The sequence below is a fragment of the Xylaria bambusicola genome (genome assembly GCF_022495145.1).
Source record: "Xylaria bambusicola strain CBS 139988 unplaced genomic scaffold F5B22scaffold_44, whole genome shotgun sequence".
Lineage (NCBI taxonomy): Eukaryota > Fungi > Ascomycota > Sordariomycetes > Xylariales > Xylariaceae > Xylaria > Xylaria bambusicola.
In genome coordinates, this window is record NW_025953597.1 from 156,132 (window position 1) to 181,516 (window position 25,385).

The 25,385-nt window shown below is 51.2% G+C and overlaps 3 protein-coding genes across 3 annotated transcripts; 1 reads left to right on the forward strand and 2 right to left on the reverse strand.

The window, feature by feature from the left end:
* Positions 1-10,202: 10,202 nt before the first annotated feature.
* Positions 10,203-12,915, forward strand: F5B22DRAFT_649574 (uncharacterized protein; the record flags this gene model as incomplete). The annotated part of the gene is made up of 4 exons (XM_047979191.1): positions 10,203-10,247; positions 10,350-10,518; positions 10,717-12,200; positions 12,436-12,915. 4 exons carry the CDS (start codon positions 10,203-10,205, stop codon positions 12,913-12,915), a joined length of 2,178 nt encoding a protein of 725 aa, XP_047827840.1.
* A 1,648-nt stretch (positions 12,916-14,563) lies between these two features.
* On the reverse strand, positions 14,564-18,313 carry F5B22DRAFT_378862 (uncharacterized protein). Its single transcript, XM_047971254.1, has one exon. The coding sequence runs from the start codon at positions 18,149-18,151 to the stop codon at positions 14,990-14,992; it is 3,162 nt and encodes a 1,053-aa protein (XP_047827841.1). The 5' UTR covers positions 18,152-18,313; the 3' UTR covers positions 14,564-14,989.
* Positions 18,314-18,698: 385 nt separating this feature from the next.
* On the reverse strand, positions 18,699-24,764 carry F5B22DRAFT_619057 (uncharacterized protein). Its single transcript, XM_047975761.1, has 4 exons — positions 24,026-24,764; positions 23,243-23,669; positions 19,600-23,167; positions 18,699-19,501 (listed from the first exon to the last, which is right to left on the reverse strand). Exons 1-4 carry the CDS (start codon positions 24,136-24,138, stop codon positions 19,185-19,187), a joined length of 4,425 nt encoding a protein of 1,474 aa, XP_047827842.1. The 5' UTR covers positions 24,139-24,764; the 3' UTR covers positions 18,699-19,184.
* Positions 24,765-25,385: the final 621 nt, after the last annotated feature.

Below are 25,385 nucleotides of genomic sequence, written 5' to 3' on the forward strand. Positions count from 1 at the left end.
GCTGAGATATGAATGGCGTGTTGGTGATGGAGCCAATGGCAGCCACTCGATGATACTGTTGCGCTATTTCTAGCAGAAATTTACGCCGCACCACTTTGTTGACGCTCCATATGTGACGTTACCTTGAGATGTAGCAGGTGGATGCTCGTACAGCTTCCGAACTTCTATATATCTCTCTCAGTTTCTTCCAGGTATCAAATAGGTAGGAAATGATTTCTAAAGCAGCCTACTCGCTATCCAACAATTTACCATTGATAGACGGTATAGGAGGTACATATCTCTGAGTCTCGGTCATCTAAAATCTAACATGTTAAGGCCAACATTTGAAAACAATCTATACATACGCGGGCTCGCATGGTGTTGACCAAGTAATCAAGTACTTACATAGAAAGGCGGAATGAGTTGAAAACCAGATGGACCTGCCCATTCGCCGATCACAAAAAGCCCCTCTTAAGCCAAGCATCCAAGACCATCCAGCTAGCTATGGATGTCGGAAAAGAAAAACGAAGCATGAAAGTAAGGGAGGAAAAAGTGACAGCGGACGCTAAGCCGACAGCGTCAGTAGTCCTATCTCGCAACATACGTGCGGATTTTGGGCGGACAGTTCCACTTCTACTAGGGTTTCCCGACCGGAGGGATACAGAGGTTCTCGGCAATCTCCTTTGAAGTAATACTTTGAACTCGACGGTATGGGTCAGTCGGTCTGGCACATCGTGAAGAACTCGTCTGATTACACGCTGATCGACTGCCTCTGGCCCTGCACAAGATATACAGCACGACAGGGTACCTTCAGATGTGTAATGCATTATGGATTTGGTGAGTAGCTTATTGCTTTGCTCGTCTCATCGTCTCGGTGGCCATATGGTGCGTGGTTTGTCACCCGATATCAAGCAGTGCTTGAGTCCGATCCAGTGGTCCCCTGTATTTCAGAATGTCTACTGTGCGGCTGCATGCATACACTCTACCCTGGTCCTGCTACTCTTTGGCGGGTGCTTGAAGGCGACGCTTTTTATATCTGTGATATCTTCATATTTATTTTTTTGCGTAATGACTGATCAGTTACTTTGGACCCGGCAATGATCTGATGGTTCGGCCCTTCGGCAGTTGATAGAGAAACAAAGGCTTCCTTAAGGGAGTTCAAACGATCTCTTTCAATATCCCTGGAACTGGATCCAGGGTTCGGCACTCGCTCTAGTTTACTGAGGGCGAACATTAACTCCACGTGGGGAACTCTCGCCGTAAGCTGAGACATCGACTCAGCTTCTCTCTTCTCAGCGAGAAGCCAGCACTACTTGATCAATCTTTGTTTTAAGCCGTTGCCATCTTGGAAACAGAGAGAAGAGATAAAAGTCTGTAGCGTCTATAACAATTCTCATGCAATTCCTGCTAGAGGTTGGAGACTGGAGTACCTGACGCTTGCACGAGCTTGAGCAGCGATTTCTCCGACGTAGTGTGAAAGTTGCAAAAATGAACGAAGAAGAATATAGCGCGCACATTGGGGCCCAAGAGTATCATGAAGATCTGTAGATTCGGCGGTAACATACATGGAACCCCGTTAAGGCTTTCTGTTGGCCATCCAGTTCCAGAATGCCGGTAGACTGTTGCACCACTATAATCAAAGTCACGTATTTAGCCGAGCCCATGTCAAGAACGTCGTTGCGTTTGGCGCCTGGCATGCAGCAAGACTGAGCAAAATCTCTTCACGCGCTTCAAACCCCCTAGGAATAGATACCAGGGGCCATGCTTGTCGGAACATGTCCATCCTGTAATTCTTGCCCCCATTCTAGCTGCCCATGGCTCGCTGGGGGCCGTCATTTTTCGGTTATGGCTATAGCCCACGGCCACCTACGTAACTCCTCGGTCATAGCTTCCTTACCTTAAACAGTAGCAGACAGAGTAGATAGTAGATAGGCGCAAGATACATGTCCGGGAATCTGGCTGCCGATGTGCCACATTAGACAATCTTACGCTTGGCTGTGATGATGAAAGCTGAGTCCTGCTTTTACAGTTCTCAGGTAGCTTCTGGCCAATCGTTGGGACTTCATTTGTTCCACAGTGCCGGCCCACCCCTATTAAATGGTGTCAACACCGAGGCTACACAGGCCCTCTTCTTCAAGCCCGTCCTAGCTACGTTACGGGCGTAAATATAGGCAGGCTCGGAGCACGACGCGTAGTTGCAGGATCGAGGGGCAGAACCAAGATCAGGTAGGTCGGACGGCTGGCTGCCTTTCCGCGCAGGACGTTCTACAAACCCAGGCCCCGGTCACGACAAATCAACCCAGTCAATGGCCCCATGCAAGGTCAGACAGTTGGACCCAAAGGTTCGGTAACCCAGAGTAACCGAAGGCTGTGTGAGTGATGGCTCGATACGCTGGCTGGTATAGGCGAGATTTCGTAACCCTTCATCCGCCCCGTGTAACATGACTAAGATGGGAGATGTGGTACCTAACTGTGTCACATTGTGTGTGTCCAGAGCGCTGCAGTTACTGGATGTCTAATCAAATTGTCATGTGTTCCTGTTCTTGATATGGGCTGATGGGGTTCGACGTGGTCTAGTCGCTTCTTGCGGGATATGCTATCTAAGCACGGATGTTCGTAAAATGACTACAGCAATGGGATAGGACGTGCCGTAGGCACCAATTACCGAGATTCAACCAGGATGTATGTGCTTAAATCACCCCTGACAGAGCATCAATCCGGGAGGCTTTGATAAAAGTCCAATTCATTGCTTTGTGTTCTCCCCGAAGTTGAGAATATTACCATGGAAAGATTGCGAGAGTGTTTATAGAATGAATTGTTGTGGCTATTACAGTCCAGTAGGAAATCCATTCAAAAGCATACCCCCTGGACCGTGGACATGGTAAATGGGTTGAGAGCATCGGGAGAAGAAAAAATAAAATAAAAGGCAAGTGTTAGGCGAGGTTAACCCCACGAACTTAGCACCATCGGAACCTCGCCGGCGACATTGACTCTTTTACCTTAATAGCGGCGCCATGCACATCTAAGTGCAGATCATGTGAGATGGTCGTAAGTGGTGAGTGAGCATGCTTAGAGTTGGTAATAATGGAATATGGATGGGACAAGCCTTTCTCAAATCAACCCCCAGTAGTATAAGCGCCTTGGATGGGGTTTTGGTCTTCTCTCTCTGCTCAACTGGACTAACAAGCGGAAGACTGCCATTATTGGCTAGAAGCCACCCTCTGTGGCGCTGTTGTACTCGTCACACGGCATCTCGAGTGATGCTGCAGGCTTCCAACCGCCAGGATCAAGGTCTCCCAAGGAGGGATCTCACGAGATCTGTGACGGAGACGATGTGCTCGTGCATGATCTCAGCGCAACTACGCGTGTTGCTCGTTTGCCGTTACCTTTCTGGGCCAGACTGGTACAAAACCATCATGGTACCTTAAGGCGCGACCAGCCTATGTGCAGATGCGCGCAAGATTTTGCGTAGATGACTAGCAGGATCTGCAGTCTGCATATCTTATGTAACATGGCGAATTGCCTGCCGTAGGACGTAATAATACAAAGCGACCCGACAGAAATTATGGCCTCCACCCTGACGGCTTTCAGCGTCGTTGTAATCAGTCTACGTCTATTCTTTACGAGGATCGCATGTGTGGCCTCACCCTAGCTAGATCCTTTCCAAGGATCGCCGTACCCCTTGTCTGCCCTGGGTCAGACAAAATAGCCTCTGAGACCATGTCACAAACAGGCCGACCCATACTCGGCCTGAGCCGAGTGGTTTATAGTTTCTGTGGCTGCATGGATAAGAAGTCGCTGACACGCATTCAAGGACGAGCTTAATAACGCTTGCTACTCTTGAGAATGACTGACTGAGAAATAACATAAACCAGCGGAAGGCTACTTGCTGGGCGCTTTGTGAAGCCCAAAGATAGATAACGGCTCATCACCTGAGGAACATGCTCTTCGTTGAGCGTAGAGAACCCCATTGTGCCCCCCCAGCCCGCTTACTGATCTGTATATCGGCATTGAGGACCTATGGAAAATTTTTCTCTAACCTATTATACAGCTGTATGTTATTTCTTCATTGATTATATACTTTATTCTCATAGTCTAAATGATCCCAGTCCTTAATTAAATAGGCGCGGTATTGTCATGAAATGCCTTTATCCTCTCAGTTTGACACGGGCCAAGATTTAGAACCGGTGGAACCCAATTTGTAGGCGTAGGCACTGCCCAGTTAGTGACATAGGCTGGAAGTTGAGAAATGCTCTGAGACCATGCGAATCATCTTCTTCAAACCAAGAACCCCGGCTTTGTTCATTACAGGATCTTGAGTACATCGTCCCAGCGGCCCGGGATGCGTACGAGACCGACTCATCGCAGAGCCTGTAACGAATGAGTATGCGGGTAGCCGCTGTTCGCCCTAGAACTACGCCAGAAACGCCGTTCCTGGGGATTGGATGCTGGGAGACGTGAGCACGCTATGTCTATCCATGTCTCTCCCTATTCCTGCTGGTACCTATTCCTTTCTGTTGGGCTGAGCTTTTCCAGTCCGTCAGACAAAGACTCAGATCCGCAAGTATTGGCACCAGACTGTTGGAACCAGCAGCCGTTGCATGTTTCTGGTGTAAATAATCGCATTCTGATGCTCAAACGAGCAGCCTCTTCACTCCCAGGCCGCACTTAGCCCGCTACGTAACAGCATACTACCTACATAGAGGTACAGGTAGGCGACTTTTTACTTGGAGTGTACACCCGAGTTCTAGGACAAAATCCAGTACATACAGTAATCAGCCCTTGCCAGTCCACAATACAGCCATCTTAAGCCATTCGGCCATGCACAGGCCAATACTTCAGGGAACGCCTTGGGATCTTTCCCATCTTAAGAAGGTAAGCCTCTTGTCTTACTCAACTACCGGGCAAACAGTAAGTACGACTCTGGCATTGATGCACAGGTCACTTCAAGATGGCGAGCAATCTGCTACCAAGATTCTAAGCGCCATGGTATGACTGTCAAAGATTCAAGCCGGATTCGTCTTGGCTCTGCCCGACTAATTATCGTCATATCAAGACAGACTTTGACACAGTAGAGCGCAGTCTGTCAGATAGGTACTATGTGCTGCGGCTGCAATGCCTAGAAGTGAAGAGTCCGGCTTGTACTCTTGACTCTTGGTACTCTCTGTACGGCCGTAGCCAAGGATACGAGTACCACGTGTAACGGCACATGCACGAAATACCTCGCAGAAAATCCTTTTTAGTACTGTGCGTCACAATCGAGCTACCTATGCACCTAGGACTGGACATCTGCCATCGCAATCTTGGCCAATGTCGCCAAAAGTATCGGCATGTATACAGACAGAACTTAGACTCACTGCCTGGCCCGTAACTTGTAGTTCATAGCATCTCCACAGCATCAGTAATCATAATGTTTTTAAGTCTAAATTAGGCAGTTGTTTGTCTGGGTCGTGGCGTCTTTCACGACGTAGGCTTGGACAGGGGTGTCTTGACTCCCCCAGGGTGCCAAGGATGATCATCGCAGACCAATGCTGAGATATCGAGGCGGGCGAGGGACTTCGTGCGGTAAGATCCGCATCTAGGTCACATGTAGGCAAGTAGGTTATCATTGCTTGCCCCCTCCGTTGAATCCCGTATTGAAGCCCGTGTTACTGCAATTCTTTCTCGACTCGTCGCTGTTTACATAAATACATAGATTGTGAAATATCTTACTTTGAAGATCAGATCTAGGCAAAGAGAGAAAACACAAGTTAAATCATGAGGTGATCAACTTCGATCGCTATAACATCGTCTTCTTGAACATAGCTATAGATTTTAACCCCGGTATAGTATGGATGGTGACTTCGATATGGTATTTTCTATAGTTGGAAAGAATGCAGTCAACCTCGACAGTTCAACGACTGCAATGTTCTGGACCCGTTGTTAACACCATGGCTGAGAAACAGACTGCTCGACTTAGTTGGGAACTTAGGTTTGAGGATTGTGGATTGTGAACCGCAAATAGAAATTTACAGTGTCTGAACAGGGGATAGCACGCAAGTGAAGGCCATTTCATCTTGTGCATTCGACGAGATGGACAATAGGCAATATCCTATTGTCTCCGGGTCAAACGGCAGAGGTAGACACACAGTGTCCACATTCAGTTCCCGAGCACCATTACCCAGACTATCATAGGGTTAAGTAGTGAGCGGTGTGTATCAGCCACATATCATGCTCCCTCAGTATCTGCTCAGTGCTAGCGATCGGTTCACAGCTGCTTCTACACATATAGCTAATGCTGGCTAATGCTAGCTAATGCGATCATACCACAACTTGCTGCAACATTCCAACCAGTGGGAAATGAAACAAGAATGTTCATGATCTATCACGAGCTCAGCGTTGAAGCTCGCATGTCTCTTCTGACAAGGCGGTTCTAAAACGGGCTCGGATCTGTTGTAGCACAGTTCGGTGGCCGGGAGGTCTGCCTGACCCATAACCACTAGGACAGCATTTCTTTCTCTGCCTTCCTGGGGCATCTGTTGTACTCAGCTACGCGACACGCTACACTATGCAATCGCCAGCCATCTTGTAGCTGCAGCCAGGGCTGGGTAAGTACACGAAAACTACAGCATAGGTATGTGCATTGAGCTGCTGGTGAAGCTCTGTGTGTGTGTGTGTGTGTGTGTGTGTGTTCGGTGATGGCATTCATGTACGTTGCCCCTTGCCCCTGCTAGTCATGCTACAGTTGTCCTGAGATTTGCTCATCTCGCTATGTACCACACATTGGATGACGGTGTAACTGACGTTCCTCAGCATGCCCCAGCATTCGGGTGCGATTCACTGCGATGAAGAGCTAAGGTGAGAAAGAGTGAATCAAGAAGGTAGTGCATGCACAGCACTGTGATCTCAATGTTACCGCAGAGGACCTAATAGATCCTAGGCCACCACAACAGACGACGGTACGACGATGTGTCCCCGGCCATCGTCCACTGCCTGGCCTTCCTAGGTCTGCTCAGGGAGCCCCAAGAAGCTAAGCCTTTCGTCCCCCTGTTCCGGGATGCCTAGGTTAGGGATCTTCGATCGCCTACTGTACAAACAGATCGACCAATAACCTTCCCATGTCCGCACGTATTACGGCGGAAGGACCAATTATATGGCTCATCTCTCCCTTTCCGGAAGTGTACAGCCAATACAACGACAGGAGTCCACACATCGTTGTGTGTACCCAACCAAGCCTTCTGCCAGGGCGTCTGATGGTGACCTTTGGCTACTTATGGCTACTTATGGCGCCCCGGCAAGTCATCCTCGGGGCTTTTCACTGTATTCACTGCAGCAAGAAGTAGCAGGTATGATGCTGCTACGTATGATGTTGCATATGGCATATACATGGACGTGTTGCCATGTGATGAGCACTATGATGCGCCTTGGCCCCCCATGGCAACAAGCTTAAGCGAGGCAAGCAAGTCATATGATACGCATCAGGAATGCGTATTACCTACTTATGGATATGGGATATGTCGACAATTCATGGTAGGTAACGGCATACTCGTAGCCCTCAATATTATCTCACTCACCAGTTTCACTATTGTGACCACCAACGCCAGATTTGCTACATCTAGTATCAGGTATATGCCCAGCAAGCACTGACAGCCCTTTGTGGCATCGCGAACATATCATCGTAGCCCTCCAGTAACAACTATTCCTTGATCGTATGTAGGCGCAATGCTCAACCATGGCTCGCCAGATTCCCGTGTCCCGGTCCTGGGAAGATGTGGCTAAAAGCCAGCCCGCCCTCTTTCATTAGTTATGCTGCTGCTATGCCCGTTACCACGCTACAGCATGCGTATCAACTTGTCTTGCCTAGGCCGGCTTTGCCTGTTGCAGTAACTGGGAATCACTAATCTGATAAATCTCTGTCACTTTCTGTCTAGGGGTACTTGGGCCTCAGAGTAGGACCGAGTCTACGCACAAAGTGTACCCTTGCTGCCACCGTCTCCCTCACCTTGGGTTACTTGTTTAGGCTTGGGCTGTACGCCTCCTTTCTTCTTTTTCCACGCATACTACGTACTTGGTCCACTCTCTCGGGTGCCAGTAGGAGTGGCTCCCAGATTGCTGCCATGATCGTCTTGCACCGGCGAACCATTTGAACCATTTCCACCCGCTAGCCCCCGTTGAGTTTGTGGGGAGAAAAGGCTGCTCTTCCTCCAGTCCCCCGTACCGGGCTTCTGGCGACGACCTGCTTTTTCCCTCCTCTTGCTCAATGCGAACACCCTTGCATGATTTGCAGCTCTTATTGAGACATAGGGAATTTCAGCATCAACGTCCAACATCCCTGCGAGCGGATGGGCGTACTTAGACTGCCCAAGGTAGTATCCACTACTTCTACTATTAGTCCACGCTGGTATTGATTGGAACACCTACCTACTTAGTGTACAATACGCAAGTGTCCGACTCACCACACTGGGTAGACTCAAAGAGAGAACAAGAACAAGCAGCAGACGAAGTAACCTGGCGGCCCCCCTAGAGTCATATGCAGGCCACCTCACGCACGTACACACATACACAAATACAGACTTACACACATATATCGAGCGATTTGAGAGGGGGAATCCTAAACGAATCGACTAGGAATCAACGAAGGCTTGAGATCAACGGCCGAGAAGCAAGGTACCCGTCCATAGTTGCCCGTATGTGTATCCGTAGTCTCATCCGCCGACCTTTCAATGGATTTTTGTAACCGCAGCCCCCCATTACATTTATTACATTTCATTGCACTACAAAACTACCACAGCCATCCATCTAGACCGACTCAGGCCATGTGTCTCGTTTCTCCTCTTCTTGACTCTCTTAAGTCTTTATCCCATCCTCTATCCCCTTCGCAGATTTTCTTTCATTAGTGTCCCAGAGTGAGGAACAGCGTCTCAATTCTCTCCACGTCGTCAAGAAACGAGCGAAGGGCTTTACCCTTTTTTTTTTTTTTTTTTTTTTGGCTCTAATTTATTCTCCCTTTGAAAAGTAGAGGATCGACCTATCAAAACGAGAAGCTAACCTACACCATCACTTGCTGACAGCCTTTTGAAAACAGTCAGCCTATCTATTTATCAGTCGGCTTTTGCTGTATAGGCATACTGACCGCACGAACTCTACTTGATTACTTACCTTTATCTGGTTGCAGCTCATCCGCGTGAACCTCATGCGAACACGGTTCGGGCTGCCTGCATGCAAGAGAACGATTGCTCCACAACTAGGCGAAATCCGCATCTTGTCTATTAGTCGCCTCTAATTTCATGTAAGATATGACCTCCTGCTTTTGTGTCTTTGCGCCAGCACTTTTATCATGTGTCGTCTCACGCCCCAGATCTGATTGCGTTAAAAGCGCTGCCAGGCTCGATTTGCTTCTTCAGCGTTCTTATTAGACACAGGCTTCTCCCTTGAACGAACCATCGAACAAATTCGAGAGAAGGAAACTTCTTGAATAAACTGACACACCATACACACTAGAGTCGCGCTTATGAGTTGCTCTTTGAGGACGGGAAGATAAGTGTTAAACGCTCCCAACTTTCCGAGACCCCGATTCAGAATCAGTTTGTCAACTGCCCGTTGAGCCAATGAGCAACGTTTGAACCGCCAACTCCCCCCTGTGGACTTACCTATCAAAGAGTCCGGGACTGATGAGAAAAGGAAGGCCACTCCCCATTAGTCTGCCCAAACCAGCCGTAGAACCAGTCTACAGTCTCTGATCAATCGCACCTGGATCTACAACAGCCTTGTTTTTGTCTTTTGCGGGCCGACAACCACCCCCCCCCCCCCCAATAACATACGGGAAACATACCATCAACCTCGCAAGGGCATTTGTGTTTCACTCTTCCCGCTCCCCAGAGAAGGGGGAAACTAGTAACGTAAAAAAGCAACCAGCAGATCGTCCGTTAGACTCGACTATTTCTGAGACAAACTGGCCAAGAAAGGTAGAGCGACAATCCCCATCAGCACGCCAGAATCCATCCAAAATTTCCCCCTCATTCTTCACACGCGCCTCCTTCTCTGCCCACAGACGCACATCTATACTTGTCCGCCCTTCAGTCGACTCACTTAGGAATTCTTCAACTGGTTCACACTGCGTAGTTTGACCATTGAGTTTTCTGTATTCACAATCGCTGCCGAAACAAAGTGTTGGTTGTTTTCACTCTATTTGGAACAAGCCTCAACCCTCATATCTCAGCGCTGCCTGTAATAGACATATCTTGATGTCTGCTGTCAAGTTTAACTACCCAACCTACAAGCTGTTCGAGGTGAGTCAACAAACACTCTTTTCGCGGGCTGGCCCTGGTGTCTCTTAGATATGGGACAGCTAGCTGACAAACCTCCCTCTTAAGCCTCAGTATCATCCACAGAGGCCGATAATTATTGACGCGGACGCCATCGAGTCCCCCGAGACCGTCACGCTTCGATACGAAGAGGAAGCCGCTGCAAGAGCGAACGGGGGAGACCTTCGTGGGGACTCCCCGCCGGGTCTCCTTGGTATAGACGCCTGTCCAAAGACGGAACCGCCCCCAATGCACTGTAAGTCGTATCTATGCGAAATCTGTTTCGGCGAAGCCCTCCAGCTACATCATCCGGCGCATGGTGCGGGAGACGAACTGTGTTGGTAGAGGGGGACTGGGTGGGCGTGGTTGAGGAAGAAGCTGGCAGCGCTCTTCTACCTAGAGCGTCAAGCTTGGTAGGATTTTGACGTGTTCGCTGACTAGAATGTTGTAACAGCATTTGATTCTTCAAGACCGTACCAAGACACTCAGTATCAATACTCGGGACAGGCCTTTGCGGCGCAGCAGACAGAGAATGCAGCAGCGGCAGCAGCACAACTCAACCATTTGGCTTTCGCCGCCAACAGCTCAGCAAGCCAATACATGTCACCGGTTGTGCCGACACTGACCTCATATCAGCCTACGAGCGGTGTTTTTGGCACCAAGGTCGTTCTCAAGATTTCGGCGACGTACGACTTGATAGCAGTTACAAGCCACTTCTTCCTCGCCTTCGGGTCGCACAAGAGCCCAGCGCATGCGATCCGCGATGCCAACGACAGCAGTGGGCTTGGGTATGTTGTCAGCGGAGACGCACCACAACTAGAAGACACGAGGGTACTCAGCGGCAACGTGCCTATATCACTCTTAATCGAGAGCCCAGACGGCCAGACGTTGGCCAACATCGACGTTGGCACGTTTACCTATGACACACAGGCTGTGGGTGCAGAGGGGTCCCATGAAAGTGGCACGAGGCGACCCTCCATCAAGTCACATGCCGACGAAGCCCAGCAACAGCACGAGCAGCAACAGCAGCAACATGAACGTACAAATTCTCCCAAAATCGAACCTCAACCAGAACCTGATCATCTCAACGACGCCGCCAGCGCTGCTACAAATACATACCCGTATGCTCCGGCGACACACTCCAGCTATGACGCCACAGGATATCCAAACAACCCAAGCAACACCAGCATGCTGTCCACATACCACCGCCCTTCCTACGGGGCCGACTACCCTCGTCCGCCGTCATTGCTCAAAACGCCTTCTTGGGTTACTCAGTACGGGCCGCCCCTAACGTCGCCTCGCAGTCCGCCCAGCATTCACCATGCCACCGTCCAACGTCCGAGCGTGACGGCATTGCCCATACCAACGGCGAGCGCGCCGCAACTCATCAGGACGAGCACACTCCAAGCAACAACCTCTTCATCAGGAGCGTCCATTAACCCTTACGCTATCTACACGACCAAGGCGGTGCTCAAAATCAACGGCGACCTGGAGTCGATGGCCAGCGGCTGGACGGCCGAAGAGTGCGAAAACGGTCGAAGGCTCGTGCTGTTCAGCAAGAAGCAGCAAGGTTCGACGCTTTCAACAACGTTTAAGCCCGTGTCCATCAGCGAGCGGCCGCCCAACAGTATCTGCATTAGCTGTATCTACTGGAACGAGAAGCGCGAGTGCTTCGTCACGAGCGTCGACACTATCTCACTTCTCGAGCAGCTCGTCGTGGCGCCGAACAGGTTTAGCATTGAGGAGAAGAACCGCATCCGCCGTAACCTTGAGGGGTTCAAGCCGTTGACGGTCAGCAAGGCGAAACCAGAAAGCGAGGAGTTCTTCAAGACTATCATGGGCTTCCCGAATCCTAAGCCTAGAAATATTGAGAAGGACGTCAAGGTGTTCCCCTGGAAGATACTGGGGCCAGCACTGAAGAAGATCATTTCGAAATATGTAAGTCGTGATATCTGAGATCATCTCTTTGATTCCTCACCTATTTTCATTTGCGCGTGTTTCTGTGATATTGACGGATTTGCGATTTTTCTTCATCATTCAATCCCAGTCTTAGAGATGGCTCCTTTTATGATCGAACTGGGGCTCTCTGGTCTTCTTTTCTCTTCCCCTTCTCTGCAACTACACCTTTTTCTTGTCTGTACTATAGCTGAGCTAACACTCATACGACACTTAGTCCGCGTCTCCCTCATCTTCCTCCGGCCTTCATCACCCGGCACCTTCGTTCCACCCATCATCAGGGCCATCCGCTCTCCTCACCCCCGTAAGCAGCACATCCCCAGGACTCTATGGGCCCCAAACCCCGACGATCGCAGACACAAGCTACTCGCATCACCACGACTCCCAAACAATGGCCTCCCCACGCTCGCTCTCGGGTGTGCCACCACCGCCTAGCTGGGCCCCTTACACGGGACGCACGCTGTCTCCGAGCCTCAAGTCGCACTCGCCGCAAGGCATCCGCATCCCCAGCCTACCATCTTACGCAAACCATCACCACTCGTCGGCGCACCACGGCTACGGCATCGCGTCGTCCCGCTGGGATACCAACGGTTACGGCGAAGCGCCGTCGACGCCTGCCTATGCAAGCCACCACCACTCTAGTCATGTGTACGGCACCAGCGCTGCATACGGCGCCAGCGCGCACCACCGCGACTAAAGCGTGGGTGTGGGCGAGTGATATGGCCCCTGCTATCGCGCACGACAAGCGCGCGCCGGCCTTGGAAATGTGCTGCTGCTCTGCTTGCGCAACTTTTTCCCATGTGAGAGGTTGGCAAGTGTGGTTTCATTTGCAGGTGACGGATGATGGATAAAATGGATGTTACCTACCCTTTTATGACGATTCCAACCCTGGCATTATACTCACCTGCCCCCCTGGTCCATCTTCCTTGGCAAGGAAGAATGCATGTCTTGCTTGCCTTGCCTTGCCTTGCCTTGCCTTGCCCTCTCGCCTTGTCTATACACCCTGATTGACCCCTGTATCTATCTACCGTGTTTTCTTTACCTACCTCACGCGCGCTGCTCTCTTCCATGGTAGCAGCAGCAGCAACATCACCACCATATGTGTGCGCCAACTCATTTACGTACACTTACCTGCTCATGACTTGCTCCCCGTGAGTGCGACGACAAGCACATGAGGGTAGCTGTCGTGACTAACCTACCTTACTTGCGGCAAGAAAAGAATTGCGTGTGGGTGGGGGAGTTCACTTAAGCTACCTTACCCTGGAGTGTCAGCTGGGCGATGCCGAACCAATGAAGATGCATCGCGCGCCTCCAATACGCCTCAGAGACCGTTTTCCCCCCCTAAACCATCTTCGGCCTTACCCATGCAACCATACCCATATATCCAATAACGACATATTGCACGAGGACACACTTGGACACATGATTCAAACCCCGCGACGACGGTTGGGTCGAATTCAATCTATCCGTGACAGAACTTGGTGACGAAGTATATGTATACGCCACGTTCTCAACCTCGTGTTCCAAGAGAAAGTCCTGCTTACTCTGAAGTTCGGATGAGGCGGCGTGATCCAATCATCTCATCCGGAGTGGAAAACGTCACAGTGATAATTACCTTCATTCAACCCACACGTATCATCACATGGACTGACTACCTACCTACCTACCTACCGTTCGCCCAGCAGCTATATCCTGCTCTAATCATTTCTCACGTGTCCTGTCCGTCCACTCACTCGGCAATACTATCGCCATTACCACCACCATGGCCGACAGACTCCTTACTGACTGACTTACTTGGCAATAATAATATGAACTGCGACCCGCCATGCGATCCAGATAAACTACGTTTTTTCAAAAAAAACTCGCGAACGAGGCAGAACTCGGTATTAGCTGAGAAGTATCTAACACTGGCTACTTAGCTGCTTTGCCTCCGCGTTCACTGAACTTAACCGGTCCACCTGAAAGATGTTTCAAATCGATTATCAAATCCAGTGCCCTTCCTTCATTCTGGGGGCTTCGGTCCTCAAATTCGGTCCTTTTTTCATTTTCTTTTCGTGTTTGGTCTAGGCGTTTGTTTTTCATTCCGTACTGCTCTTGGCTTTTATCGCAATGCAATGCAATCGCACGTTTTTTCTTGCTTTTCCCAAATCTAATTAACTACATTCTCACTCCTTGGACTTCCTTTTTGTTTTATTTAAACATGTAACTGTAAACCAACTTGTCTCTCCCTTCTTTTTCCTTACTTTGTGGTTGTTCTCTTTCTGTATGGAAGGCGCCGGGATGGTGGTGAACGGCTTGGCTGGGTGGTGGTACGGCGGGTATGGCGTAGGTGTACTGTACTTTGCCTTTTTTTCAACAATATCTGGGAAATAGATGGGGTAGAGGAGTAGAGAGGGGTTGGATTTGTATGAGGGAGGAATTGGATGGTTGGTTTTTGGAACGGTTTTGGATAGGTTTGGTTTGGATTGGATGGGCTTGGCTTGGCTTGGTTTGAGAAAGTGAAATGAAAGAAAGAATTTAGATGAAATGAACTTTTTATTTTTGAAAATACTTGAATTCTGTAGCTCTGTCATATGAAGCTGCGTTAAATATTTGAAGCTAAAGTGTTTACATCGACACCAGAAACGTCCTGTCCTTGTTTGACAGGGACTGAACATACTCGTGATAGAAAACAGCACAACATCAAATATCCAGTCGTACTCCCTGCGAACCATACTCTATCAAAACAATAACATTATCACGCACACAATATACATCACTCTATTCACTATCTATCTCAACCCATCCATCAAATCCTTCAACACCAGCCACCTCTCATCCCCCTCCCACGCCTCCTTCGCCTTCCCCAGCACGCTCCGCACAGCACTCCTCGTCTTCCCCCTCCATCGATCCCCAATCCCTTCAATCCTAGCTCCGTAATTCTCGTACGCGGCGACGAGGTCCGCCGTCCGCTGCACGACGACATCCCACTTCTCCGCATCCGTCAACCAACTCGCTTCTTGACTCCCGCCGCTTGACGCAGATAGCGTGCTTCCGACGCTGCCGGGGTTAATCGCAGCGCGCCACGACTTTTCCGCGGCATCCAGCGCGCCGCCGTAATCCCTCTTCCACGCCCGCAGGCGGGAGACTAGGTCCCAGGCTGTAGAGCTAGAAGTGATAAGGGGCACGATCTCCGTCTCGAAAAGAGACAGCACTTTGTGCTCTAGCGAGCCCCGTGGCGGATCGTGTATTCCACTTTCACTACTATCACTATTATTTGTAGCACGAACGGGGGCAGGGGTCTTCGTGACCTCGCGGACCAAAAGCGCGAGAATCTCGGGATCGAGCGCGCTCTCCGTCTGCCTGATGCGAACCACGTTCTTCACGCCGAGGAGGACGTCGTCGAGGGCCGGGACGGGCTTCAGGCTCGCCGCGAGCGTGATCACGTTGTCCCAGATCCGCCAGTTGGAATTCGCGATCGTGGCGCCGCGCTTGAAGGCTGAGAGCGAGTCTTGCAGGAGCTGCGATGCGGAACGCCCGAGCTCCGCCGCGCGTTGAGTGCTGGGCATGTTGGCGCTGCTGTCGTCGTTTTCCTCGTCGTCGTCGGCATCTGTCTTCGCCTTTCGCGCTTTCGCCTCGGCGAGCACTTCGCGATACCAGCTAAGATACGCCGTGCCAAGATTACTCCATGTCCGAGCATCTTCGCCCCCTTCCTTCCCATTGGCCGTTGCGATGCCTCGCTGGAAGGCTTCGGCCGCGTCAGGGAAATGACCCATGCGAAGCTCGATGTCGCCTAGTCGGTTCCATAGCTCTGGGCTCAATCTATTCACGCCGACGGCTTGCTGGTAGGCCTGGCGCGCTTTATCCCACTCCTTGTTCTGCAGATAAAACTCACCCAATGATTTCTGGGCCCGTGCGAAGCGCCGGTTCGAGATCTCCCAGGCCCGTGTGTAATGGCTCGCGTCGTTTTCCATGTCGCCCAAGATACAGAAGAGGCGGGGCGCGTTGGGCGGGGGCGGCGATCGTTCCGGCCCGTGAAAATCGCCGGGCTTGATGGAATCGAGGTCGATCTTGTCCTCATCGTCAACACCGTCCGATGAGTCTGTCGATCGTTTGAATAACTGCCATCGTACAATGGCGCGAGCTTTCTCCTCTCCTCCTGCACCACGACCAGATCCATCGTCTGAGGCGCCGGCGGTAGCAAGACAGAGGGCAACCTCCGGCCAGAGTCTTAGGCGCTTGAATATTTCTAATGCGGAAACGAGCGACCCAACTGAAGTCCAGGCATACGCAAGCTCCGACTCTAAATGCCACCGTGGTGGTGATGCCAAGGCATTTACATACCGAAGTCGTTCTTCCGGTGTCGCCGATTCGGATGGTTTGGGGGCTGGTAGGAATGACGTTGGTTTCTTGTTGTTTACATGAGTTGCGGGTTCGCCATCAGAGGTAACTACTATTCCGGGAACATCAAGAGCGGAATCTTGTTGTTGTGCTGTTGTTGACGGGGAGTTATCTTGAGTGTCGGCGATGACTTGGTCTGCCACAGCTTGCATCTGCAATACACCCCTCTCAACTGTGCGACTCCTGTTCAGTTCGATACGTGATCTAACAAGGAGAGCTTGGGTATATATCTGCCAATTAACAGATTCGTCATTGATGACCCTCACTGCATATGGAAGTATTTCCTCTAATGTAAGGGTGTCAGATGGAGAGAATGTATCCTTGAGAGTGGCCTCGGTAAGTAGAATTATCTGGTCTACTGGATGCAGTTTCGGCTGATCATCTGGTTTGATTTTCTGTAGTTCAATAGGCAGGGAAGAACCCGATTGAGAAAGCTCATCATTGTTAAATTGAATCTTCTCTAACAAAGTATCGTCATTCAATAGGAGAGCCGATGGGGCTGTTTCTTTCTCTCCCCGCTCCTTGGTAGATTCGGATGACAATTGTAGACTTTTTGCGAGAACCACGAGTTGACTGAAACTGTTCTCTTGAAAGCGTGTGCGCTTACCCAGTGCGCCAGAGAGGGCATAAATGAAACCACGAAGTCTCGTGGCATCTTCTAGCGCCTGAAGAGCCTTAGTATCGTTCCCAAGTAAGATGTGACAGTTGGCTTCTTCTAGTCTGAATAAGATCTGAGATTCAGAGGGCCACTGGAAATCTTGGATGGTTTCACTTGTAGCACCGGACCCGAATAGGGCGGTTTCAGCGTCAGTCAGACTTGCCTGGATCAACTCTTGCAGGGTAGCGACGTCAGTCCAGCGACCGCTCTTGGTGTATAAGGAGCCAGGTCCCAGCGACGGCTGTGTGAGTAGCTTGTAATGCCACAGGTTAACCCTCAACCTCGACCAAGCAAGATGCTTTGCTAAGGGAATGGAGTGAGCGCTAGGCAAGACGCCTCCCGTAGCTAGCAGGAAGCGCGCCAAGCAGAAAAGCTCGATATAAGGAATATGCGGGTATGGAGAGACACCATCAGTATCAAGGGAACGCTGACACCGAAAACGGAGGTTCTCTATTGTAGTTTGGGGACTCGCAGTATTCTCAACAACTTTAGGCCCATCTGTAGAATGCTCGGAATTCGTTGAAGCTGTAAAGTGTTCCAGAAAGACGGCCTCGAACGAATGCGCATCAGTGAGAACGGGGCCGGTGACGTTGGCCTGCAAAAAGGCAGCTAGAGATGCAAATGCTAGTTTGAGGCCTGCCTTGGCCAGCTCTAACATCGTAGCTGAGGGCGAGGCTATGAAATCCTGGCTGTCGGGCGGCACAGGCTCGGGATGGATAGTATAGCGGGCGAAACGCCCGACCAGTTCTCTCGATAGTGGCTCTGCTAATATCTGACTGAATGTGCTTTCAGCGGCGGTCTTTTCGATGGATAGAAGTGTATGAGGGCACAGTATGGTAGCCCAGGGCTCCTTGTCCGTCGAGCTCACGGCATCACCCGTAGATATAGACGACATCTTGAGTCAACATAGACAGACGTCTTATTTCTGCCTTTTATGTTGTGTTCCTTCACTTGTAAAATAACATTCAAATATTCCCCATGTGCATCAATAAGAGAGATTGACCTTTCTTTTCCGGTGGTCTGCTTGGAAGGTAGTGACTTGGTGAATTTTGGTGAGCTAACCTAGGAAGATAGCACCAAATATCGCAAAGTGTACGCTGGTACGTGGTTAAGATAGCTCTGGCTAAGGATTTTCTTTTAACTTAGCAAAGCACATCCGAAACTGAGAATTGATTTGATTACAGTAAACTAGAATATACTAGAACAGATCTCTATATATACTACCTACCTACTACTGCTTGCGGTGTTCTTGCTGGTAGGATAACAGGAAGAAGAAAAAAAAAAAAAACGCGACATAGTGGGGGAGGGGCAGTCGAGGGGCAAATGGAGGGGCAGTGCACTGCACGCTGTACATGAGCTGCCAGGCGCACACAGCTGGCGCACCAGGCTCGTAAAGTACCTGCATGCCTCCACATTAAGCCGCCATCTAATCTAATACCTAGCTCAACCCTTGCTAGGTAACCGCCAATGTAGGGTAGGTAATTATATAAAGCGTGTGTTCACGTAGGATTATTTATACTAGTCCACCGTGTATTAAGCATGGTAGATTGCATTCTATTGCTGATAGTCAGCCTGAATCTGTTACCTTATCACTCAGACAGGAGGTAGCATTGCAATGTGCTCAGCAAATTCATTCAGCCTAGTCGATACAATTCGCTCAACAAGGCATCTTCGCTAGCGCTCAGCAACTACAGTCAGCTTCTTTCTTCCTCGTCCAACTTCAGATACAGCCGTGTACTATGTACAAGGCTGATGCGATGCAGCATGCTTGACAAGTTTCTACACTCATGGGTAACACTGTCGTATCACATCACCCGGCTTGCCGTACATCAAGTATCGCCGTCCGGCAGTAGACATCAGTAGACATCAGTAGACGGACATTCCTCTCAACCACCACCACCTACTTTTTGCTCCTAAATCACCCCCCTTTATTTCTTGCCCTTCTTGCGAGACGGGACTACCTTGAAGCCTGCACCTTGAATCGAGCTTGTGTCGCTGGTGTTGTCCTTGTGGCTGCTCTTCTTGGCCACCTCGTTCCACCCACCCCCACTGGCGGACTGAGCATCCGTCGACGGGCTGTTGACTGGCTGCTTCTCCACGATGCCCTTCTCTGCGAGCTTCTTGCGTCGGATAAACTCCTGCGCAAAATGGCGCCCGTCCATGGTCTTCGAGTTGGCGTAGATGGCGTCTGAGATGATCTCAGGCACCAACGGGAAAGCCACCAGAGTCGATGCGAATGTATCAACTGCGACGACTTCGTTTAGTACAAGTATTATCAAACAATCATGTAAACGATGGGCTGGGTGGAGTTGGGGAAGGCCCGTCACGAGTCGGTCTACTTACTGTCCGTAACACCGGTAATGCCTCGAGATAGTTGGCTATTGAGCCACTTGTTGAACTCATCCACAGCCTCCGTTCGACCACTGCCTGCTGTTGATGCCGTGTTTTTTACCGTCGGACGAGGCGAAGGGGCCGGGGCGCTAGTCGCGGGCTTGAGCCCGGCTGAACTGGCTGAGCGACCCTGTGAGGCGGGGCCGGTAGGGGGCGCTTTGACCTTGCCGCCTGCCCCAACTGTGGCCCAACCGGAGCCGACTGGTGCTGGAGATGCTTGATTACCACTGGGCGCACCCGGGACGCTTGGTGCACCAGTCTTGCTGGCAAGATCGGCGTAGCGTTTACCCCCTGATGCCGTTAGTCCACTTTGTGCTGCGAGATCCCGAGCCTTCTGCTTCCGCGCCTCCTCCTCGCGCTGGATATCTGCCAGTGTCTTTTTCTTGTCAGATGAGGCGCTTGGTGTAGATGAGCTCGGCACCGTTCCTTTCCCGACCGTGGGTTTGATCCAAGGGCTGCTTACTGGCCCGGCGCTGACTGGAGATGCAGTGCCCCAAGTGCTTGAGGTCGGGAGACCAGGTGCCACTGCTGCTGCCTTCTCACGCTCACGCGCTGCTTCCTGCTCGAGCATGACGCGTCGTGCTAGAGCTGCAGCCTCTTCTGCCTTGGCGGCCTTCAGAGCCTCGGCTTGCTGTATTTCCTTGAGGCTTGGACCTTTGTGTGATTCTACACCACCGTCTTTCGCCCACGGGGCGAGAGGAGGAATCTGTGTAGATGTCGCCGAACTAACATCCGGAGTACCAGATCGAGAACTAGTGGCATATTGCTCTGGCAGGTTGGAGCGAACGCGCTGAGGAGCAGGTGCGGGAAGTGGAGTGCCCGAGGGCGGTGGTGGGAACGGCATAGGCAACCCGGTTAGTTTTGCTGCCGCTGCCGCAGCTTGAGCCTGCTGATACTCCTTGAACTCTTTGCTTACCGTCGCGGGCTCTTTCTTGTGGGCTTGTCGCACAGTGTCTAGCTCGCTGGGTCGCTCGGATGTGAATGAGGGGTCAGAAGCCTCAGCTTGTCTGGCGGCCCGAGACACTGTTTCATCTCCGGCTTGTTGAGAGCCTTGTGTAAAATTCTGCTCCAGGGTCTCCGCATCGTGTTGTGCGCGAAGTTGTTTGAATTCTTGCAGCCTGTCGCGGAATCCTTCATGGTCGTCGGTAAGCTCGCTGGCTTCGGGCAGTTGAGTCTGATTACCAGATTCGGGTGAAGTTACGTCAATGGATTGTTGAGGGAGGTTCCCGCCTAACGCTCCCGTGTTGTGCATGCTAGCCAGCACCTGGCGCTCGGCACCGGTCAATTCATCCTCGCGAAAAACATCGGGGAGGGGACCAGAGTTACCGTGCGCGGCGGGTTGACGTGTGGCTAGCGAATCGAAAAAAGAATTCCCTGTAGCGATTGGGCCGATGGGAGCCTGGGGAGGTGCCGTGATGGGGGATGTTATACTTCCAAAGCTCGGCTGGCTGTGTAGACTATGGGCACTGGAATGGTGGTTCAGGCCAGGTACGCCTTGCATCGGCATCCGACCCATTGCCTGCTGGCTAGAGAAAAATTCGCGCTGGCGCGCTACAAGATACTGCTCTTCCTGTTTGCGCCTCTCTAGATTATTCTGCTCCTCGGCGGTCAAGGTTCTTCCAAAACTAGGAAAGGCGGCCAAGAGAGGAGGCTGGATTACACCGCTAGCATTGGGGGAGAATGGACCGCCTTGTGCTGGAGGTCCATGAGGGATGCCAATCTGGGGGACCAAGAATGGCTCACGGGAGTTCCCGATGCGCCTGATCAGTTGACCCAGTGGCTCAAACTCCACGTCTTCCAATTTCTTGACTCTCAAGTCCGGCGTGAAGAAATTGGCTTTATACCAGTCGTTCATCTCCAAACCAGTGAATGGACCTTGGACACTGCCCTGAGGATCAAGATACGTCCAGCGCATGCGATCTGGCATAACCATGGTGCGCGCTTGAGCGGAGGGTGGTTCAGAAGACTGCATGGCTGCATAGGCAGGAGTGCTGCTCGTAGCGGTAAACGATTGGCCTGGGGCAGCGGAAATGCCACCATGAAGCATGGGATCTGTAGCTGCTGGTGTACGACTCGCCTCAGCATGAGAGGCGAACATATTCGCAAAAACCCCTCTGCCAGATCTCATAGGACTCTCCATTTCCCTCCCATGGTCGTTCAGGGGGTTGCGTCCAATTGCACCGAGGGGATTGGGCTGGCGGATATCAGGCATCGAATCTCCCAAATTTTCATTTTCATGTGACTGCATCTGCGCTTGCATGGCCGCCGGGAATAAAGAGCCCAGCTTGCTGCCACGGCTCAAAGACCCGGTCCCACTAAGACTTCCTGTTGTTGCAGGACCGAACACACCTCCAAGATTACCGAGTCCGGGTGATTGCATGTCGCCCATTTGGCCGAATAGGGAGCCACCAAACCCGCCGAACGGGGCTCTCTCCCGGTCTGGGGTACCGGAGGATGGCCACCCAGAGAGATTGCCCAAAGGATAGGCCTTGGCGCTGACACTAGACGTCTGGCTTCGATCACTTCCATCTACGGCGCTATGAGGGAACGACCGTAGCACCCCACCACCATAATTCAGGCCATGGTCGACACCAAGTCCCTGGGACTTATCCAAAATCTCATCATGGTCACCGCGGTCTCCCGGGGGACTTCGAAAAGGATTCGTTTCTGACGGACTTAATGGAGTCGGGTCATGGTCGCCATGACCACCAAGGTTCAGTCCAGACATACCGAAATCACTAGCGGATCCTTTGATCGGTGTATCATACGAGTGCAAGTGACGTTGAGGCTGAGGCACCGCTGGAGGGCTCGTGTCTTGAGCGCCGCCCAACACAGCACTTCCAGAGAGGCCCTCGTCGCCAAATGGATCCGTATCAGTCCGTGGGCGGGGGCGCCATGTCCGACTTGAATCGGCAGCGGTGGGGCCATCGCCCAATTTGTTAGATGAGTTTTCTGATGTGTCTCTTGGAATCAAATGAGCCAAACGACTCTCACCTCGTGTAGTTCCAGGACGTTTCTCCCCGATGGTGGAGCCAGGCAGTGCAAAGTTCCCAAAACTGCCCAACCCGGATGATCCGCCCGACGGGGTCGTTTGCCACGGAGAAGAAGCACCAAATGGTGTCGTACTAGTATTTGTACTGGTACGAATGAGACCACCAAATGGCATGGACTTGGTTGTAGTATCCCTCGTCCCCAGGTCCTCTTCGGGTTCCTCCCACATTGATGAATCCTTGGCATCGGTATTCTTTCGATCCAACCAAAGTGAACCATTGTCTCGCGAAGGGCGATTCGCGGAGATGGGTGAGTTTAAACCACCGGCCCCAGAAAACGGATTGGTGTCTCCTGTTTCACGACGCCGTGTACCTGGACGGGAGGTATTCGAAGCTGAAGGCAACCCGAAGCTGCTAGAGGTACCCTGGGACAGAGAAGTCTTCCGACCATTCATGCCTCCCCCCGGATGGACCCCTTCCTTGTTCTGGGCCGCCGGGGGCTTCATGGTGGAGTTGACGTCCAAGAAGGCCTAGCGTCACACGAATATCAGTCTTTCGCGTCTAGCAGACAATGTTGTCAATTTGATGATAGAAGTCAGACCTACATCTTTTTCCTCACTTGTCATGTCTTGCAAGCCTATAGCCTTTGTAGAGCCACTCGCATCCCAGCAAATGTCGGGCTCTTGAGGAAGCACGTGCGAGTCATTGGATTTGCCCCATCCGCGAGTCGATACGCCATTAGCGTGACCCGGACTCCAGCCGGACACAAAAATAGCGGAAACATCAGGCTGCTGTGAGCGCAAATCCTGTTGCACATGGCTGAACATGGATAGCATATCCTCGCGGGAATACCTCCTCGGCGCAGCGTCTTCGACGACTGTAGAACCAACGGGCATAGCTGCGAGAACGGAAGGGTCGTCTGAAACAGACACGGGTTCTGACGAGTTTGATTGGTTCAGGGCTTGGCTTGAAGGCGTCGTAGATGTGCGGCGGAAAGTCATGGTGCCATTCATGGTGCGTGCCGGGCGAGACCTGCATAGTCAATTGAATTAGCGATAGTTAGCAAGTTTTTGGTAGATATATTGAGAGATGTGTTAGAGTAGGTGCATGTGCCTGGGGTAGCTACGATGCGACCATTCGAGGTAAGAGTGACAACGAGTAAAGTAAAGTGCAGAGGACAGAGCGTTGTCGGCCAGGAAGAGTTTAACCATGAATCGATCGAGGTTTGTCTCGACAATCACGATATGCCCAAAAGGCACTCTTGGCAACCAGGCCCTGAACGACATCAAGTAAAAAAGCCCAGGGAAGTGAGATGCAGATGAGGGGCCATAGGCTAGACGGCACAATAATTGTGCAAAAGTGAACAAGTCGAGGGCAAGGGCACATACCACTCTCCGCTTGCATTCCCACGTCCGTCACCTCTGCTGCCGGATCTTGCGTCGCGATTGGAATTTTGTCCGGCTGCGGCCGACGCGAAGGTGGAAGGGAGATTTGTAGCCATCTTGATCTTGAAAATGAGGCTGTCTTGCTATAGTACAGCAGTACCAGGAAACACACGCACGTTGATTTGGGCGGATTCCTCTTCTGTTGCTTGCAGCTCCAGAAATGGCCAGCAGCAATGAGAGAAGACTTGGCAACTGGAGGCAAAGGCGGTAGGTAGAGAAAGGTACGTCTCGTCGTAATTATCGTTGTCGTCGTCGTCGTCGTCGGTGGACCAGATGGAGGGAGGGAGATTGGCCGATCACGGTCGCGTTCTCCTTCTTTCGAAGTGTTTTTTGTTTCTTTTTCTTACGCGGCCAATAACGCGGACTGGATGGAGTGCAAGAGCAGGCGAATGCTGGAAGCTATTGCTGATGATGCTATCGCTATCGCTATCGCTATTGCTATCAACAGAATGATGCTGAAACGATTGAGCAGAGTGGTGGGCTGTTCGCTGTTCGCACAAGAATAGTGACTGACGATGGGGATGGCGATGAAGCACAGCTGTGAAATGCTGGGGATGGTCGTATCGGATGGGGGACGGTATAAGGTTTACTGCGGCGATGGTGGTTGGCTGGGAATCGTACGTCGAGTCGAGTCGTGGTGTTGGAGCAACTTTATCGAAAAAGTTGTATTTTTTTCCTGAATCATTCGAATTTGACCCAGAGGTACCTCGGAGTGGGCTAGTGCCAGCCAGGTACTTTGCTTGACCCATTGGAAAGGTCTGCCCAAGGCAACTGGAGTGAGGCGACAGTGCGCTGGGATTTTACCGGCCCAAGGCGCCACAGCGCTCTGACTGCCTACCTGTAAGTACCTGGAGAGGTACCTAGCTCCAGCACAGCTCAGCACAGTTCAGCAGGTAAGGTAGGTACCTGCCGAGCCTGCCACGAAGAAGAGGTACATATCCATAGGTAAACCCTAGAGCCCAGCAACGTGGGGGGCACGAGCCACAGCTCGCCGGCTTGGTACCGACTTGGCGCGAGCTGTATTTATTGACGACTTGGAACAGAATAATAATTATATGTATACTTACCTACATAGATGGGCAGGTATTTATATCAATGAAGCAAGAAATTAGCAGATAATTAATTGTCTACATCTTTAAGTGTATATATGTATATATCAAGATCGGATGGTACTGTACCTACCTAAGGTTCAACCTAAAGAGTGCAGGCGTTCGTCAGTGTTCCATCACATGATATCGGAAGTAGGTAGGTACCTGATCTCAAGCACGCACAGCCACAGGAAACCTAAAGCGTGCCACTAGAT